This window comes from Camelus ferus, chromosome 9 (genome assembly GCF_009834535.1).
Source record: "Camelus ferus isolate YT-003-E chromosome 9, BCGSAC_Cfer_1.0, whole genome shotgun sequence".
NCBI classification, from domain to species: Eukaryota; Metazoa; Chordata; class Mammalia; order Artiodactyla; family Camelidae; genus Camelus; species Camelus ferus.
The window spans coordinates 20647118-20666836 of NC_045704.1; the positions used below are offsets into that span (position 1 = coordinate 20647118).

At 36.0% G+C, this 19719-nt stretch overlaps 2 protein-coding genes across 19 annotated transcripts in view; one reads left to right on the forward strand and one right to left on the reverse strand.

Annotated features, from left to right (window-relative positions):
- The window catches only part of LOC116666048 (translation initiation factor IF-2-like), a 407644-nt gene that overhangs the window by 257261 nt on the left and 130664 nt on the right, over positions 1–19719 (forward strand). The window lies entirely within an intron of this gene.
- ZNF529 (zinc finger protein 529) overlaps positions 3126–19719 on the reverse strand; it is a 94603-nt gene continuing 78009 nt past the window's right edge. For 12 of the 18 annotated variants that reach the window (XM_032487990.1, XM_032487986.1, XM_032487985.1 and 9 more), the window contains 3 exons: positions 11780–11868; positions 10659–10785; positions 3126–5888 (listed from right to left, as the gene is read on the reverse strand). In XM_032487990.1, the coding sequence (XP_032343881.1) occupies positions 4471–5888; positions 10659–10785; positions 11780–11868 (1634 nt within the window). In that variant the 3' untranslated portion in view covers positions 3126–4470. Of the gene's footprint in view, positions 5889–10658; positions 10786–11779; positions 11869–12161; positions 12292–18363; positions 18578–18790; positions 19376–19719 lie in introns of those variants that run through there. The other 6 variants (XM_032487994.1, XM_032487995.1, XM_014563807.2 and 3 more) reach the window with 5 other exon arrangements.

A 19719-nucleotide genomic window follows, 5' to 3' on the forward strand; every position in this document is an offset into this window, starting at 1 on the left:
ACAGTGTGGAAGATTGGTACTTTTTGTTTTTAGTGTTCAGCTAATGTAGAGTTGGCATTGTCAAAGGGTTCGGTTCTGCAGGGCAGCAACCTTCTGAGCTCTTTGGCTAGGGAAAGCGTAGCTTTGGTGTTTTGATTGTTATTGTGTCGTGTTTTGGTAGTTGTTTGCACCTGGCGGCATTTCAGATTTCAGGCTTCTCTGGTGCGAGGTTGGAATATACAGGAAGACAAAACACAAAGCACCCAATTCTCCTTCAGGGAACTCACCATTGAGTCGGGTTGTTCTTCAGATCCCAAGGTCCAGACAGTTGGCCTTCACTTCTCCAACTTTCAGATTCTTAAATTTGTTTCATATATTTTTTCCACAGATTTTAAGTCTAATAATTGAGGAGTAACAGGACAAAATGTGTTTACTCCATCGTATCCAGAACTAAGGTTTCTTTCTTACCTTTGCTCTTCTGCGTGTACAGAGGGTTGTTGTTTTTGGTTTTTTTTTTTTTTCCCCCTCTACTGCTGGTTCTAAGATTCTCTCTTTATCGTGGAGTTTAATCAGGTTTGTTGCGATTCCCTTGGGGTACTGGAGTTTTTTTTTTCCCCTTCATGTTTCTTGTGTTTGGGATGGGTTGAACTTCCTGGATCTGTGGGTTTACAGTTTTCATCAAATCTGGAAAGTTTTCAGCCATTATTTCTTCAAATATTTGTCCCCTGCCCATTCTTACTCTTCTCTTCCAGGGATCCCAACTACATGTAATTAGGCTATTTGAAGTCCCACAGCTCTTTGATACTTTTATCTCCTCAGTCTGTTTTCCACTCTGTTTCAATTTGTATAGTTTTTATTGTTACATCTTGAAGTTTACTAATGCCTGCTTTTGCAGTATTTAATCTATTAATCCCATCCACTGTGTTTTAAAGTCTCAGACATTATATTTAACCTCTAGATTTGTTTGGGTCTTTTAAATATCTGCCACTTTAGTACTTAACATGGTCAATCTCCTGTCTTCCTTGTTGGAAATGCAGAATAAGTTATGGTTGTTGTACTGTCAGCATCTGTTATCAAATGTAAAATTTATTTTTGTCATTTCTTGATTTTTCTCATTATAGTCATGCGTTCCTCCTTATTTACATTCCTGGTAAAATTGATTTACTAGCAGATATCATGAAAGTTACCTTCACTGTGCTTGGTATTTTTGCGTTTCTATAAATATATGCAAGCTTTGTTCTGGGATATAGTTATGCTACCTGGAAAGTTTGTTCATGATTTGCTTTAAGGGTTGCTAGGTGAAACCAAGAAATCCTTAGTGCAGTGCTAACTTGCTTCTCTACTGAGACAATAGCTTTTTGCATAATCTTACTAGTGCCCTGTAAATTATGAGATTTACCACTCTTGCTGATGGGGACACAAGTGATTCCTGGCCCTGTGTGAGCTCCAAGGATTATGTGTGCTCCTACCCATTTCTTCTGCTGGCTTCAGGTGGTCTTCTTGACCTCATGCACTGATAAGAACTTAGCTCAATAATCTGCCGGGCAAATTACAGCCTAATAATTGCTCTAGCCATTAAAGCCTCCCTGGACTCTCAGCTCCATCTTTAGGAAGATGATGAAGCTCCTCCCGCATTCACCCTGTGCTGAGATGCGGAAATGCTGTCCAGGCAGTAAGCTGGGTCAGGTGTGTTTCTCACATCTGTTTACACTTTGTTAGGCATTATCATTGTGTTGTCTGGTGTCCAATGTCTGAAAAACATTATTTCTCATTTTTTCTAGTGTTTTATTATTTAGGCAGGAAAAGAAATCCAGCCTCTATTATGCCCATTTTGGCTGGAAAGAAGTTTGGTTTTTTTCTTTTTTAATTCGAGACTTAACAAAAGAATTGCAAGAAGACTACAAAGTGTTCATACACCTTTATCTCAGTTTGCCTAATGTTAACATTTTACATTACTATAGTACAATGATCAAAACCAGGACACTAACATTGGGTATAACACTACCAATCAAATGACAGGCTTGAATTGGATTTCATCAAGTTTTCTCCACTAATGTTCCAAAAATTGAACCCACAGTCCAGCCTTGTATTTAGTTCCCTTGCCTTTCATGACCTAGAAAGGTTATAAACTTTTGGAGTATTGGGTAAGTTATTTTACAAAAGGCTCTTCATTTTGGATTCGCCTGAAGTTTCCTCATTGCATGATCATGGTTATGCATGTTTTGGTGAGAATACTACCCAAGTGTTAGTCCTTAGAGCATCACCTTGATGCCGATGTCTTACTATTGGTGATCATTTGGTTAAAGTAGTGTATGCAATGTTTTATCTTTCTAATTAAATACATGGGAGAGATACTTTGAGACAATTCTAATATCCCATTTTTCCTTAAACTTTCACCTTCAAATTTTACCATTCATCTATGGATTTTGTATATAATGATCATTATTATTATGGTGATTTCCTATTTCCCTCATTCCCTTTACATTTATTAATTAGAATAATTCACCACTAAATTGAACCAGAATTCTTTCTTCGAGGTAGCTAATTTCATGGTTAAGGGCAGCAGTAAACAGGATGGGTCTGGAACATCCTGTATTGGGGGAAAAAACCCAAAGCTTCCAAGTAGGCTAGGGAAAACATGGAAAGGATAAAGGAGCAAATGAAGATGGAAAGGAGTAAAGTTTTAGCAATTTAAGCACCAATAAGAAGTATCAAAAACAACAATTGCATTTTGGTTTATTAGAGTAGCAGTCTGTGAACAGACAAGAGTTCATTAAAAAGTTCAAAGAAAAATGTTAATGTGATTGAAATGTAGGTATAATTACAAATGAGGGAGACGTGATAAGGGTATGCTGTATTCATCAATTTTTTTCATCTATTCATTACAGATTTCAAAAGGTAAATGTCAAGACATACGGTTATTTTACTTCTGTCATTAATTTTAAGTTCATATATAAGGTTTAGATAGCTCGTTTTAATTTGTTCAAGCAAGCAAAAAATAAATAAATAAAAGCACACAAAGAGGTGTTGGGCAAGCAGTTCTGGAGTACTGTACCAAGAAGAGAGAAATTAATCAGCATTGATGGTAACTCAGAATGACCAGGTGAAGTGGGATTGAAGAGCAAATCAGTATGGTCACATGATAGTTCAGTAAATAGAGTGAGCTTTTAATAATATTGTTAATAATTATAATACAGTTGAATTACTTCAAAGATGGGTAGTAACAATTATTCTCTTCTTCCTATGTAAAACTTGAAAGAAGTCATAAATTCTGGGAAAGAGCCAATTTCAAAAATTAAAATCTAATGAATGATGGTAACATAAATATAATAGGTAAATTTTCTTATAAAAATCTAATGACCAGTGGCTTGTGATCACATTGATTAAATAACCAGGCCAACTGTCCTAAGAAAGAGATGATAGGCAGCTAAGATTTGCAGCCTTATTGACTGTCTCATTTTCTTCTTCTTCCTCTTCTTGGTTTTCCCTTGAATCAGGTGAGTTTACTTAAAACCAAAGGTTTACTGATTATTAAGCTGCTAAAACACAGTAAGACAACACTGAGATACAAAACCCAATTGAAGCCATGGTAATAATAGAGTTGTAAACACTCTTAATGTAAGTTCAGTGATCAGTTTATGGTCATTGCAGTAGTTGTAGATTTCCTCCTCCTTTAAAGCTGCTTAACAAATTTAAGAGGCTGATAAGATTGTATTCAAATATTTTATGAAATGTTTAAGTGCTCATTTTATTTGAATTCCAGTTGATACTGCCTAGAGGTGAAAAAGACTGCTCAAAAGGAATTGTGTTTCAGTAGGTATTTAAAGAAATCTGTTGTGTAAAAACAAAATAGAAATTCAAAAATAATTCAAATATTTTATGACAATGGAAAGGTTAACGTCTCCCATTAGAACAATCAATAGAAAACAAACAAACAAATCTACACAAACACCATGCAGGGCCACAGACTTTAAAACCACATAGTAGCTGACTGGGAGTTCTAACTCTCTAAAGAAAAATATGCCATGTATTACAAGCAAAAAATTGTAAAGATGTATTTGTGTAATATTAGCAATCATAAGCCCCAAACAATGAATAGACAAAGGAGCAAAAACACAAACACCAAAAGTAATTACAAGCAAAACATCCCTGGGCAAGAAACTCATGTGAAAATAACTCACTTAATAGTTAGGAAATAGATTTCCCACAAATTTAAGAAATGGATTAATAGGGACCATCCTACATAAATGGATGTTCAGAATGTTAATTGATATAAAAAGGAGAAATATTTGGTGATATTGAAACAAAGCTGAAAGTATTTATTCCTATGAATGAACAATTCTACTTCTCGAGTGGCCATATAGTCTGGAAACAGATTTAATGAGAGACAGTGAATCTCCTTGATTGCTTCTTATTGAATGCACAGGTTTTTTCCCAGTGAAACTCAGAAACAAAAGACCTTTACGTCTCATCAGTATAACTTGTTTAATATCAAGTAAGGTGCCTGGCCACACTAAAGGCCTTCCCACACTCCTTACATTCATAGGGTTTCTTACCAGTATGAATTTTCTGATGTTTTGTAAAGGAAGAACTATGTCTAAAGGCCTTTCCACATGCCTTGCATTCATAAGGTTTCTCTCCAGTGTGAATTCTCTGATGTTCTGTAAGCGCAGAGCTGTGCCTAAAGGCCTTCCCACATACCTTACATTCATATGGCTTCTCACCACTATGAATTCTCTGATGCTGAATAAGAGCTGAAGTAAGTCTAAAGAACTTCCCACACTCTTTACACTCGTAAGGTTTCTGACCACTGTGAATTCTCTGATGTCGAGTAAGTTCACTACCTACTCCAAAAGCTTTCCCACATTCCTTACATTTATAGGGTTTCTCACCAGTGTGAATTCTCTGATGTCTAGTCAGGGATGAACTATTTCTAAAGACCTTTCCACATGCCTTGCATTCGTAGGGTTTCTTACCGGTATGAATTCTCTGATGTCGAGCAAGTTCCCTACAGACTCCAAAAGTCTTCCCACATTCTCTACATGTGTAAGGTTTCTCACCTGTATGAATTCTCTGATGTTCGATAAGCTGTGAACTAATTCTAAAGACCTTCTCACATTGTACACATTTGTATGGTTTCTCACCAGTATGAATTCTCTGATGTTCAGTTAACTGTGAATGAAATCTGAAGTCCTTGCCACATTCCATACATTTATAAGGTTTCTCGTCAGTGTGGATTTTCTGATGTCTAGTAAGTTGTGCATGCACTCTAAAAGATTTCCCACAGAAAGTGCATCCATAGGGTTTCTCACCATCATAAATCCTGTGAAGTGGAGTAATTTCTTCAAATTTTCTAAAAGTCCTTACATATTCCTTACATCTGTAGCACTGCTGATCATCATGGATTTTCTGGTGTACATTAAGGTCTTCATAAAAACTAAATGCATTCCCACATTCCATATATTTACAAGGTTTCACAGCAGTATGAATATTCAGTTGTAGGGCATGTGAGTCATCTACTCCAATGGTTTTCCAGTATCTACTACACTCATAGGTCTCAGCAGTATGTATTTTCTCATACTCATCAAGGTTTAAGTCACAACTAAAGACCTTGTCATAGTCCTTAAATTCAGAGGGCTTCTCCCTGTCATGGATTCTTTGATGTAATGTAAGAGAACTATTATTTTTATACTTGGGCACTTTTTCAGAGATGATTTTCATTTGACTGAAATATCCCACTTCAGGTCTTTGTACTTCAATCTTCCTTTTGCTTTGCTGATCAATTCTGAAAATGGAGTTCTCAAGGCCAGCTGATGTACTACTTTCTATTACTTCCCACTGAAAATCATTTTTTTCAATAATGTCCTTCTCTATAGGTAAAGTCTTTGTGTCGTACTTGGACTCCAAATCTGAAAGAAAGGTAAAAAAAACTTTTCTTTTTTCATGCATCACAAAAATAAAAGTTATAAAATGCACAGGAGAAAAACTGAAAATAGTTTATAGTATAAGTGAATGATTAAAATACTGCTATCAAATTTCAAGAAATGTAAAGTGAGCTCAGTGAGTAAGAGCATGATATAAGATTGTGAGGTTTGTGATAATGAAAGCAGATTAAGTCACTGGGCCTGAAACTGATGTGTTGATCATCACCTAGTAAGCCTGTCAAGTACTGATGTTCATAAACTAATCCAGATAAACCGAATGAACACCTATAAATGCAGAATTAGTCATCAGTATCTCATAGAGATACTGCAAACGCAGATCAAAATTTGATCATCTATAGATACTATCAATTTTCTGATTATTTTTCTTCTGTTCTGTTACAACAGAATCCAAATACTTTACCATGGATAACAGGTGGGTGCTGCTTGTCAGACAACATTTTAATCCATTATCCCCCTTCACCTGATCTTTTTTTCACCTCCTGTATCAAACCACATTTCCTATCATCTAGAGCTGCCCACAGGATGTTCCATTTCTCAGAAATGGATTCCTTTTACATCACCTCCTTTCATTGTCCAGGTTTAAAAGTTATTACCCTCAGAAATGATGTCCTAGCTGACTGAGTAACTTCATATCTGTGTCTCTATTCCAGTATCTAGTTCCTTGCCCTCATAGCCATTTTTTAATTCGTGTACTCAGTAATTTTCTCTGTTGTCATACTGTTCATTGCCTCATTCCTTAAACTTTAAAAGGACAAATCATTCTTTTATGTGCCACTGAATAGCAAGTCCCACGGTCATAGTAGCTGATAATTAAAGGAAAAGTAAATCACTGGTTGAAAGGATTCTAAGAACAAAAGCAGGTACTACAAATACAAGTCATTTGAGAATACAGTTATCAAAATAATTATGTAACTGTAAGAATAATGCAACAGTTAGAGCATGTCTCCACACCTTCAAAACCTCACAGTATAATAAAGTGATTATATATATATAATTTATAATATAGTAAGATACATTCATATATAAGAATAGTGAGTGTTTATAAATGATTGCTTTCCAGTTGCCTCTCCATTTAGCTCATATTGTCTCCATCACTGCTCTTAATTCCCTCTCATACAGAACCATGATTTTCTTTATCCCACATGTCAATAAAGGTAGTGTTTTTATTTACTTCTCTTCAGTAGCATTTTCACTATTATTCATCTATCCTACTGAAATCCTAGTCTATATTTAATGTTTTCCTTCATGCTTTTTCCCCAATAGACTTTTCAATTCTCCTGTACTCAAAACTAACCACTGTTATATTTCCTGAAAAAGTATCAGACTATTTTAGATATTATAATAGGTATATACCATATTATAAGGCTTATGCAATTCTGAACAAAGCTATGCTGAAAAGTAGAATATGCTAATAGAATGATATGCAAAAAATGGTCAAGGGGGACAAAAGTGTAAGGCGTTTTGTAACAAAGGATCTGTTGGACCTGGCTGGAGACTGGAAATCAGATGAGGGGACAAACCAAGGAAAATCTAAAGTGGCTGATAAACACTCCACGATAAAGGGCAAAAATAATTTCACATGACTGAATTATGTTATGTGTAATAAAAGTGAAATAATATAAACATGATTATTTGACTAAAATAATAAAATCATAAACAAATGGCAGTGTCAGTAAATTAAAAGCCCTTCCACTTAGAAATGAAGACGCTTTCTACCAAATAACTGTTTATTGGAAATGAAATTATAAAACTTTTGGAGAATGATGGTATTGAAAATATTACATGTTAAAATCTATGGAACTCAACAATAGTTACATAAAAAGTAAGGATGTAAGTGCTTATATTAATAAAATGAAAGAATGAAAACAACCAATGTATACATCCCACTCAAGAAGATAGAAAAGAACAAAGTGACCTAAAGAAAAGGTGAGGGGAGGATTCACTAGATACACAATCAGAATGTGTCAAGTTAGAAAACATATAAAGAATAGAATTAATAAGTACAAAAACTAAGGTGACAAACAAGGACAAGAACCATCACAGAGGGTATTTTTAAAATGTAATAAGACTCCTATACTAGTCAATTTGAAAAATGTTGACTTATGAGTTATTTTCTAGGTAAATAAATATTGAAAACTCCAGAAGCCATAAAAATTGAAAAAAGACCAATTTGTTAGAGATAAAACTGTCAAATACCTCCCATGAAACCAAAAACATCATAAGCATGACTATTTCCCAGGTTGTGGCAATAAACCAGGTAATGAACCTAAAATAAATAAATAAGTAAATAATAATACTCCTAAAGTAGAGATCTGAGTCAAGACCTCGAGCAGGGAAGGTGGAAGACTGCGCCCTTGATTGTTGTGACAGAAAGCAAGAAAGTTCTATGACATTAATGGGTCATGCCAAAAGGACACAGAAATCACTTGAAGAGACCACCATTTTGACAATCCAAGAATCAAAAGGGGGAAAAATACTTTGTGCACTAAAACATGCCAAGTAAATGACTAAATAAAATTTGTAGCTGGTATTAAATTTTTTTAAAAATAACAAAACACATAGGAACATAGAAGACCAGAACTCACTTTTAACCAATTCAGGTGTCTCGTTTGGGATAGGGAAAGTACAGGGTGAGCCTGGGGATGCTTCAAAAAGCAAAAATAAACTCAAAGGGTAAAGGATCAACATCAAAGGTACATAAAAATCACCATTAGGAATTACTCAATACAAACAGGCATCAACAATCAAAGGCCGTGGTGGGCTAAAAGTACACTGAACCAATGAAAATAAACAAATACATAATGATACATAAATAAGAGAAGGTCAGAAAAGTTCAAGTGTACCATTTGAGGCGACTCTTTAGTTATGATCATACAAAGAACAGAATCAAACATTCTTGCCGCCTTTCCCACTAGATTTCAAGTTTATCAAGCATGAGAGTAACTAAGAAATGTTCAAGGAATGATTAGAAAAACATTGATTCAGATGAAGATTTTCACTTGTAAAAGTCATTAGGTGAATTGTTGATAAGAACTGTATACCCATAGAATGCCAAACTAAGACCACAGAGATCACTTTCTGACCATAATATCTGAATTAGTTATTTCTCCATCATTCTTTATCCCTTTATTTTGCTTACTTTTCTTCATAGCACATATCTAGTGATACATGATAAATTCTCTAGTCATTTATTTAACTCTTTATTATGTATCTCACTACTATGTTAACTCTCTGACAGTAAGGTCTGTATTGGTCTCTCTCACCATTGTAGTAATAGGGTTAGCACAATATCTGTCTCAGTGTAGACACTAATTAAATGTTGAGTATATAAATGACCAAGATTTCTTGGTCAATAAAGACATTTACATAAGTCTAAATACAAGAGGAACTGGGGGAAATGTTGGTTGAACTGGGGAAGATCTTAATTTGCTTCCCCAAGTGTCAGGCATTTTTTCCATAGGGCTTTAAAGGGAGTTTCCCCAAAACATCACAGAGGCCCCCCCTCTCAACAAGCTGGGCTTTTTACTCTGGTGATGGCTTTCCTTGCTTCATCAAGCCCTCACTCACCTGGCTCTGTGTACCTGTCACATCCCTTGCAACCCTCCAGAGCAACTTCCCTTCCTCCAGTAAGGTGATCACAACTGACTTAGAAATGCAACACTCTGCTTACAACAAAGAAATGTAACATAAGGTATAAGAAAATGTAAGAATTATAACCAGCTCTAAAAACACCTTTGAGAATAGGTCAAGTTTTTAATAAATAAAGTTGAAGTGATATTAATAAGACTTCCAAGAAGAGAAATAAGAGAAGACTGAAAGAACATTGACTTTAGAGTGACCACAGAATTACAAAGTATAAAGAGACCAGAAGGCTAGACAGGTAAAGAAGTGTCTTATTTATTCCCATGCCAACTCTTTGTCTTGAGAGGCAGTACGTTGTAACAGTTAAGAATACCAGGGTTGGTGCCAAACTGCTTGGGTAAGAAAACCTGCTGTGACACTAAGTGGCTATGTGACCTGGGAGAAGTTGCCTGAGTACCCTTTGCCTCAGCCGTCTCTTCTAAGAACAACAGAACAAGTAGGATATGTGTCCTAGAGTTGAAGAATTAGATGACTTAGTACATTAAAATTGCTTCAAGCAGGGTCTGGTACAAGGCAAGAACTATGTGAGCTGAGAGGAAAACAAGCAGCTTTCTAAAATATTAAAAGGTTCTTGCTGGAATACTGACTTAAACGTTAAATGCAAAGTTCTTTAACCACACACCAGGTGTAAGACAATACTTGTGGCAGGCAATGGATATGAATTCTATTTACCAATCTAACTGCATGAAGTATACAGATTCTTTTACATAACAAACCAGGACACAGCCTCTTAGCTGTTCTCCCAGAAGGTGGGTAAGAAAGTAACATAAAGCATTTATAGCAATTCTAGGCTCAAACACAATATAGTAGACGTGTCAAAGGATCCACTGTGTGTATCCTACAAGTCAAATCCAGCTCCCTTGTATCAAGGAAGGTAGAAATTACATGAAGGGACTGAGAAGGCATGGACGCCATGAAGAATGGTAAAGATGCTTAATGGAGGTATCATCTCCAACACAAGGCTCAATCCATGCCTTTGGAAGCTGGGAGAAGAAATTCATCTAGTTTCTTTAAAAATAGCTTTGAGTTCATTGAATATCAACTGATAACTCTATAGAACACATTCTAAGTTACATGAAAAGCTATATTTACCCAGTGAGACCAAGTTGCTGTAATTCTCCATCATCACATCCCAGTACAAATCCCTCTGAGCAGAATCCAGATATTCCCACTCCTCCTGAGAGAAGCTGATGACCACATCCCTGAATGTCACCAATTCCTGAAACACACCACATATTATAAGTAAAATTGAATGAAACATTTCTGAGAAAAAAAAAAAAAAACAAGAAATAAAGAGCTGCATTACAGGAAGGGGTCTAATAATAAATAAATAGGCCTGGGGTTGAAGCCTGTGGTATGGGAAGTAAGGAAATTAGTGCTTCCAAGATTATTGATAGGTTTTTAAAGAATCCTTTTGATTCAGAGAAACCTTCCTGCATACTATGAGATTTCTTAATTAGCTAAGCATGTCTGGAAATAAAATACAAATTAAAAGAAACTGTCTACATGCACATTGCATGCTGTGTGCCTACTGCATGAATTATCAAATATGGTGAATTTCTACATTCTCACTCTTCTGTACAGGAAAAATATCTAACTTAGAAAATGGGATATTAAAATATTCTAAAATTTCTTAGAATGCCAAGTTCATCCCTGTTAATCTCCATTTCACATTATATGATAAGAATTACAACTTCTAATGAAAAATTATTTAGTAAATGCTTTTTAGTGGCTACCAAGTAGACTGCTTGGTGAAAATAGATCAGCCTTAATTATATTTAGACATTTAGGTTGGATAAGATCTCCAATTCTGGAAGTCTACAATCATCTATTTATCCATGACTGAGACCAGTCAACATCAAATCCAATCAACCTGGAAAATCAGGTCTGTTCAGGAGAAGTACAGAGTTTGCCCATGTCATCAAATGGATCCATTTGCACGTTTTCTCTACCCAAGAATATGAAGAAGGATGTAAATACCTCAATTTAGGGATTCTGTTTCTACTCTAGAGCTGCTCTGAAAAAAAGACTCAACACAAAAGAGTGTTGAACACTATTTGGAGAATATATAGGCATACAGGAGGTACACTGTGCTGTTAGACTCCAGCTCTTACTAGAAAGTGAAAAACTGGGGATGTGGGGCAGGCTTTAAGGGCTACTTGGTTGGAAGACACAGATAAATGTTCACAAAGGAGACAGAAACATCAACTTACGTGGTCCATGGTTAGAACTGTAAAGAATTGGTCAGGGAATTCCACTTCATGGTGTGACAGCATGAGGAGCTCCACGGACATGGTCCCCACTGAAACGTGGAAATTATGCAAAAAAATGTAGAGCAAATTAAGAAACATCTGTTCAAGAAAACCTAGTAAAACTTATTAAGAACTGTGAAAGTTTGCAGTATCTGAATCAAACTGCACCCTTCCTTGTCTATCCCATCTCAGTGGAGTCGGGAAACAAAAAAAGAGTCCATTCCAAACTGGTACAGCGAAGGACACAAACTTCCTCATCACTCCTCAACCCCTGCTCCCAGCCAGATAACCATCTTCCTGGGAGGAGTAGGGCATCAGCACTTCTCACCCTGTCCCCACTTACTTGTTGCTCAGGCAAATGCAGCTAAGGGATGGGGACTTTCTCCTGCCTGGTAGCCACACAAGAAATGTAGGCTGGACACTGGGTGCGGCACTGCTGGGAACACTGGGGTCTCCAGTGCCTTTGCCTTGGCTCACGGGGCGGGAGTTCCTGCCAAGACAGGCAAGCTGAGGCCTGGGGCTGCTGCACAACCCCCTCTGCATCCCTGTCGAAAGGAACTGCCTTCATTTGCAGCGACGTGTGGAGAAGTTCAAGGGTAAGGAAGTTTTGGTGAAAGGCTATTGGGAGAAGACTGGAAAATTCATTGGAGATAAATGCTAAACTGTAAGCTGGCTAGTTTGCCAGAAAGGATCAAAGAAAGACACTTGGGGGGCCCTTCCTGTTATCAGAACAAATCTCTAACACTTGACTTGATTCCATTAGTCTGTGAAGCAATGTACACCACAAAATAACAGTGCTAGCAGTCACAATTAGTGGATCTTAACAGCTTGGTGTGGTCAGAGGTAGCCCTGTCAAAACCACTGGCTATACTCCAGCAGCAACATCAGATATTTACACTATGGGGGAGGCAGAATTCACTTAATTAATCTAGTCAGTCACTAAACAAATAAGCAAATAAAAATAAGAAACCTGGCGAGTAGATGAAAGTACCAGAGTTGTAACAATTATCTAAAATGTGTATTTTCCAGAAACAAGAGACAGGTGAAGGAATAGGAAGATATGACCCATAAACCAAGCCAAAAGAAACCAAAAAGAATAGAAACTGCCTGTGAGAGCAACCAGATTTAAACAAGGACTTCAAAGTAGCCATTGTAAGTATGTTCAAATAAACAAAAGAACCCATGCTTAAAGTAAATGAAGGTATGATCGCAAGGTCGTATCAAGTAGAGAATATCAATGAAGAGACAGAAGTTATTTACTATCACCAGATGAAAAGTATAATAACTGAAATGAAAATTTCACTAGAGTAACTCAACACTAGATGTGAACTAGCAGAAAAAAAGTACTAGCCAAGTTAAAGATCTCTTGATAGAGATCATGCAGTGTGAAGAACAAAGGGAAAGTAAGGAAGAAAAATGAACAGAGCTTCAGAGAAATGTTGGACACCATTAAGCATACCAACATTCATGTACATAATAGGTGTAACAGAAAAGAGGAAAGGATCATTTTAACATATTCCAATAAATAATGGATCCAGGAAGCTTAACAAGCATCAAATAGTTAAATGCATAGAGATCTACATCTAGACAAATCATGACAAAAATGGTGAAATGCAAAAGGAGAGAATCTTGAAAGCAGCAAAAGGAGAGTGAGTTGTCCCTTACAAGTGAACCCCCAATAAGGTTAACTGATGACATCTCATCAGAAATAATGGAGACCAGAAAGTAATGGGATGATACATATGAAGTACTCAAAGCACTTTCAACCATATCCAGCAAAGCTATTTTTAAAAAATGAAGATGAAATAAAAACATAACCAGGTAAAGAACTGCTAGCAGTTCAGTCTTAAAGAAATACTCAAGGGAGTTCTTGACTGAAAGCAGGTGATCCCAGGCAGCAAAACATCCACATGAAAAAACAAAGAGCACTAGTACAGGTAATTATGTAATTTTAAAAAATGGTACATATGCATATTTCTTCTTCTTCACTTAACTGACTTAAAAGTCAACTGTATGAAGTAATTATATATATCACATAAAATTATTATAGGGCCTGTAACATATATAAATGTAATATATTTGACAATAATAGCACAAAGGAGGTGGGTAGAAGAAAAGCTGCCCTGGGCTAAGGAAATGAATCCAGATGGTAATTTGAATCCACAGGGTCAAATAAAGAGAATAAAAAGTGATAAATAGGATTACTATAACAAAAGCAATAGATGTATACAAGTTTTCCTTTTTTTCTTGGAGAATCTTAAAAAACAAAGATTTATATAAGGTAAAAATTACAACAACAAATGGTAGGGTTTGAAACATTAATACAGGTAATGTGAATAACAGTATTACCACAAAAAGGGGTGAAAGGAAGTAGGGCTATATAGGAGTAACATTTCTATATCTCACTGGAATTTAGTATAAATCAGAAGCTGTTCCTGATAAGGTAAGATGTATGTTAAGCCCAGTATCAATCACTAAAATATTTACAAATCATGTATCTGATAATGGGTTAATAAAATACATAAAGAATTTATACAACTCAATATAAAAAATTCAATTAAAATGGGCAGATAATACTAATTGACATTTTTTCCAAAAAGGACATATATATGGTTGATAGATACATGAAAAGGTGCTCAATTCAATAGTTAATAATCAGAGAAGAAACAGACTCACAGACATAGAAACAAACTTATGGTTACCAGGAGGGGAAAAGGGTGGGAATGGATAAATTGGGAGTTCTAGATTTGCAAATACTAATATACATAAAATAGATTACAAGTTTATACTCCCTCACACCATACACAAAAACAAACTCAAAATGGCTTAAAGACAAATACAAGACAAGATATAATAAAATGCCTAGAAGAGAACAGAGGCAAAACATTTTCTGACATAAATTGTAGCAATGTTTTCATAGGTCAGTCTCCCAAGGCAAAAGAAATGAAAGCAAAAATACACAAATGGGACCTAATCAAACTTACAAGCTTTTGAACAGCACAGGAAACCATAAACAAAATGAAAAGACAACCTACAAACTGGGAGAACATAAATGCAAATGATGTGTCTGACTACAGATTAATTTCCAAAATATACAACAAGCTCATGCAGCTCAATATCAGAAAAACAAACAACCCAATCAAAAACTGGGCAGAAGACTAAATAGATATTTCTCCAAAGAAGATATACAGATGGCCAACAGGCACATAAAAAGATTCTCAACATCATTAATTATTAGAGAAATACAACTCAAAACTACAAAGAGCTATCACCTCACACCAGTTAGAATGGCCATCGTTGAAAAGTCCACAAATGAGAAATGCTGGAGAGGCTATGGAGAAAAGGAGACCCTCCTACACTGTTGGTGGGAATGTAAGTTGGTGCAGCCACTGTGGAAAACAGTACGGAGGTTCCTTAAAAAACCTAGAGTTAACATATGATCTGGCAATCCCACTCCTGGACATATAGCCAGAAAAGATGAAAACTCTGAAAAGATACATGCACCCCAGTGTTCATAGCAGCTCTATTTACAACAGCCAAGACATAGAAGCAACCCAAGTGTCCATCAAGAGATGAATGGATAAACAAGATGTGATGTATATAACTGTATCTATATATATATGTATGTGTGTATGTGTGTGTGTGTGTGTGTATATACACACATAAAATGGAATATCCCTCAGCTATAAAAAAAAAAAAGAATGAAATTACTGCCAGTTGCAGCAACATGGATGGACCTAGAGATTATCATACTAAGTGAAGTAAGTTGGACAGAGAAAGACAAATGTTGTATCACTGATATGTGGAATCTAAAAAATAATACAAAACTTATTTACAAAACAGAAACAGACTCACAGACATAGAAAACAAACATGGTTATCAAAAGGGAAAAGGGGGGAGTAATTTAGGAGTATGGGATTAACAGATACCCGCTGCCATATATAAAATAGATAAACAAGAAGAATTTACTGTATAGCACAGGGAACTATATTCCATATCTCATAATAACCTATACTGAAAAGAATAAAAAAAAGTGTGTATATATATGTATGTAAGTGTATATGTATATACCCAAATCACTTTGCTGTACATATGAAACTAGTGAAAGAAGTCAGATACAAAAGATCACACATTATATGATTTCATTTATATGAAAGGTCTAGAATAGGCAAATCTAGAGACGGAATGCAGATTAGTGTTTTCTGAGGGCTCAGACATGGGGTCGGGGAATAAAAGAGGAAGCCTACTGTAATAGCTCAAGGGTATGGGGTTTCTTTTTGAGGTCATGAAAATGTTCTAGTATTGGTTGCGGTGATACATGCACATATCTCTGAATATATTAAAAAACACTAAATTGTATACTTTGGGTGAATTGTATGGTATTTGAATTATAGCTCAATAAATGTTATAAAAAATATGGAGCAGCAGAAAAAAAAAAAAACTGGTCAGTCGTTCTGTGGTTCACTGCCTGCAGAAGCAGGTACCACAGAAGCCAAAGCTGGGGGAAATAAAGGGAGCTATTAGACTAGATGTGATTTATAGTTCCCCTAAGCTGGAATAAATACAATGTTTTCTTCTGTCTTCCTACATTCAAACATCTCCTGAAATCACACATAAAATGTGCAATAAAGAGAGAGAATGGATAAACCTCAGGGAACAGAGTTCTTCAGTAACAGACTCAGCAGAAGCCTTGCTGCATTGGTGGAGGAATTAGACACTGCAGCAAAAAGCTTTCTAGCCAGGCCACCATTCTGTTGATGCAGATTGGGACTTGAGGTTGTGCCACTCAGACACACCCTTAGGAGATGCTCCTCCTCCACCTGCACTTTCTAGAGCTAAGAAGGGATAACACCATCCATACTAGAACCTCCTGCCTGGCTGCCACAGACAGAAAGTAGAAAATAGAACTAACAAATCTTAGCGCCTCTAAAACTGTACCTGCCCGCATAGGTTTTCAGAATACATGTATACATTCCTGGAAGACATGTGATCAGTCTTCAAGTGTGATAATGGATTTGTATTTTTTCCTTTAATTTTGTTAGTGTTTGCTTTATACACTTTGAAGCTACATACTTTGCTCAAAACAAAATAAGTAGTGATTTATCTTCCTTTGAAACGGCTCCTTACTATTATGAAATACGTTCCTGGCTTCAAATGTATTTTGGAGACACTAATTTTGATCGACTTTCGCAAAGCATTAGTATACTACATCTTATTCTGTTCTTTTACCTTCAATCTTTCTGGGTCCTTTGATTTAAAATGTCTTTCTTAGCGGGAGGAGGTGTATAGCTGAGTAGTAGAGTGCATGCTTAGCATGCATGAGGTCCTGGGTTCAATCCCCAGTACCTCCCTATGTATGTATGTATAAATAAATAAATCAAATTACTCCCCCTGCCCAAAACAAACAAAAATTTAATGTCTCCTTTATAAATAACAAAATTTAAAAATCCAGTTTGAAAGTATTTGTCTTTAATTTGGTGTTTATGCCCTTTATCTTTAAAGTACATTACAGAATTTGAGCCTGTTACGCTGCTTTTTGTTTCATACTTGTTCTTTATCATAATAGTACACAACCTCCAATCACCTTTAAAAATCTGGGCGGGAGGATATAGCTCAGTGGTAGAGCATATGTTTAGCATGCATGAGGTCCTGGGTTCATTCTCCAGTACCTCCATAAATAAATAAATAAATAGATACCTAATTTTTTTCCTTAAGAAACAGATAAAAAAGTAGACAAAATTCTATTACAAAGATACTAGAGTATTTTATGATAATTATAAATCTCTAAGGGTAGGCAATAGGTTAAACTATGGTGAGCTATATGTTATCAATATCTATGTAGTATTTAACAGTTATGACTGATCCATAGTAAATGTTCAGGAAAATTTTTTTGATGAATTATTCATTGAGATAATCAGATTAAAAAAAATTTTGGGGGGGTATAATTAGATTTTTAAAAATTTATTTATCTACTTGAAGGTACTGGGGATTGAACCCAGGACCTTGTGCATGCTAAGCACGCACTCTACCATTGAGCTATACCCTCCCCCTCAAGATTTTTAAAAGTGATTGGAGGTTGTGTACTATCATGATAAAGAACATAAAATCTATCATTCAAAATTCAGTTTGTAAATCTCATCTTTGGCTGATACTAATTGTGTAGCCTTTTACCAAGTTACTTAACTGCCTGTATTTCCTCATCAGTAACATGGGAATAACACCATGATTACCTCAAAGTGTTGCTGTCTGGATCAAATTAAATAAAACACATAAGGTACTTTCAGTGCCATATAAAATGCACCTAATGATGCCTAATAAACCCTGCCTGTTAATTTATAAAATTGTAAAGAATATTTCCCATCCTTTGTTTGATTATTCTTTTAAAAAAATTCCCTCTGTGCTGCTCTTTTTTGCTACAGTAAAATTTTAGGTTTTTAGGTCTGTTCTTTCTTGAAATGTTAACTCATTTCAGAATCCAGCCTTGAGATTTCAATTTTTTCCTGATTAATATTTCACAAATATTCTCAAAAATTAAGAGGACATACCTCCTTGCCTTCTACACAAAGCTGCAGACATCTAACCAGCTCAAAGACTCTAGTAGGTAACAATTTGAGCATAGAAGGCTTAATCTTGTTCCTTTGTCTAACAGAGACTTGCATGCATACTTATTTTTGTTTCTATAAATCTCTCCTTTCAAGTGTAATCTGTACAACGAAGTCTTGTAGGATACTTGGATTTCCCAGATCATTCCTGTGTCCTCTGAAAGAAACCACAAATTCAAAAAAACGTGAAACACTGGAAGAGAAGGGGAACCACCTCTATGGTCTTGTTATTAATTGGGAGGGGAAGGTCTAGGAACCAGGAAATGGATAAGTCACAATTAGGTAGGAAAATTTAGGAGAAAAAAAGCAAATATTCTATGCTCTGTAAAACAAAAATGTATGACAGAACAGAAAGCAAACATGAACTGACCTTGAATGGGCCATTAAGTAAGTAGCAATGCTCTCCACTTCAGAACTTGCAAAACTAAGGGACCAAGAAGAAGTTAAGACGCTGGACTGGCTAAATAAGAACATCAGACATGACCTATCACCCACCACAAATACAAGCAAATGGAAGTAAGAGGGAAACTAGAATACTGCTTTTACCAGTATCAGTGAAAAATGTAAGCATCATCTATGTCCAGAGCTGGAATCAAAGTTCAAAGCAGTTTCTATGAGGCATAGCTCACAGAATGCTATGGTTTGAAACAGGTAAATGGCCTCCATATTGCATCCAAGGAGTTTAACCCAGGAAGGAATCTTAGACCTGTGTCCTTCCCTTCTTGTCGTCCCAGAAGCCTGTCTTGAAGGAATGCCAGCCTACATTCTCATTCCATGATTTAGGGTATATTTTTCTATTGGGAACTTTCATTATAGGAGTGAAATTCATGACATAGTTCTGATGACCATTTCTTTACAGCTAGATGCAGCTGGTATAAGGACAGAAGAGAATCCAGGGAAACATGTTCCAAGAAACCAGGGAACCTACAACTGAACCCTTGGTGGGCAACGCTCACTTAAATGCCCCCTCTGTGGTAAGCACTAGGTTGAGTATTGGGGACATGGTGATATAATTTATATATATATAAAATATATAATATGTAAGTATTATATATAAATATATACACACACACACGTAAAAACAATTTAACAGATTTCTACAAGCTCACTGAACGAAACTCCAAGCTTATTGAAAACAAAACAAGCTCTACTTCATTCACAATTAATAGTCGTTTACAACCGAGCTGTCACAAGATCACTCGGTCACAGTGTCAGTCAGACACCCTCATCACGAAAGTCATGAAGACCATGGTCACACAGCAGGCTCCGCCCCAGTGACAGCCCCATGAGCCCAATCAT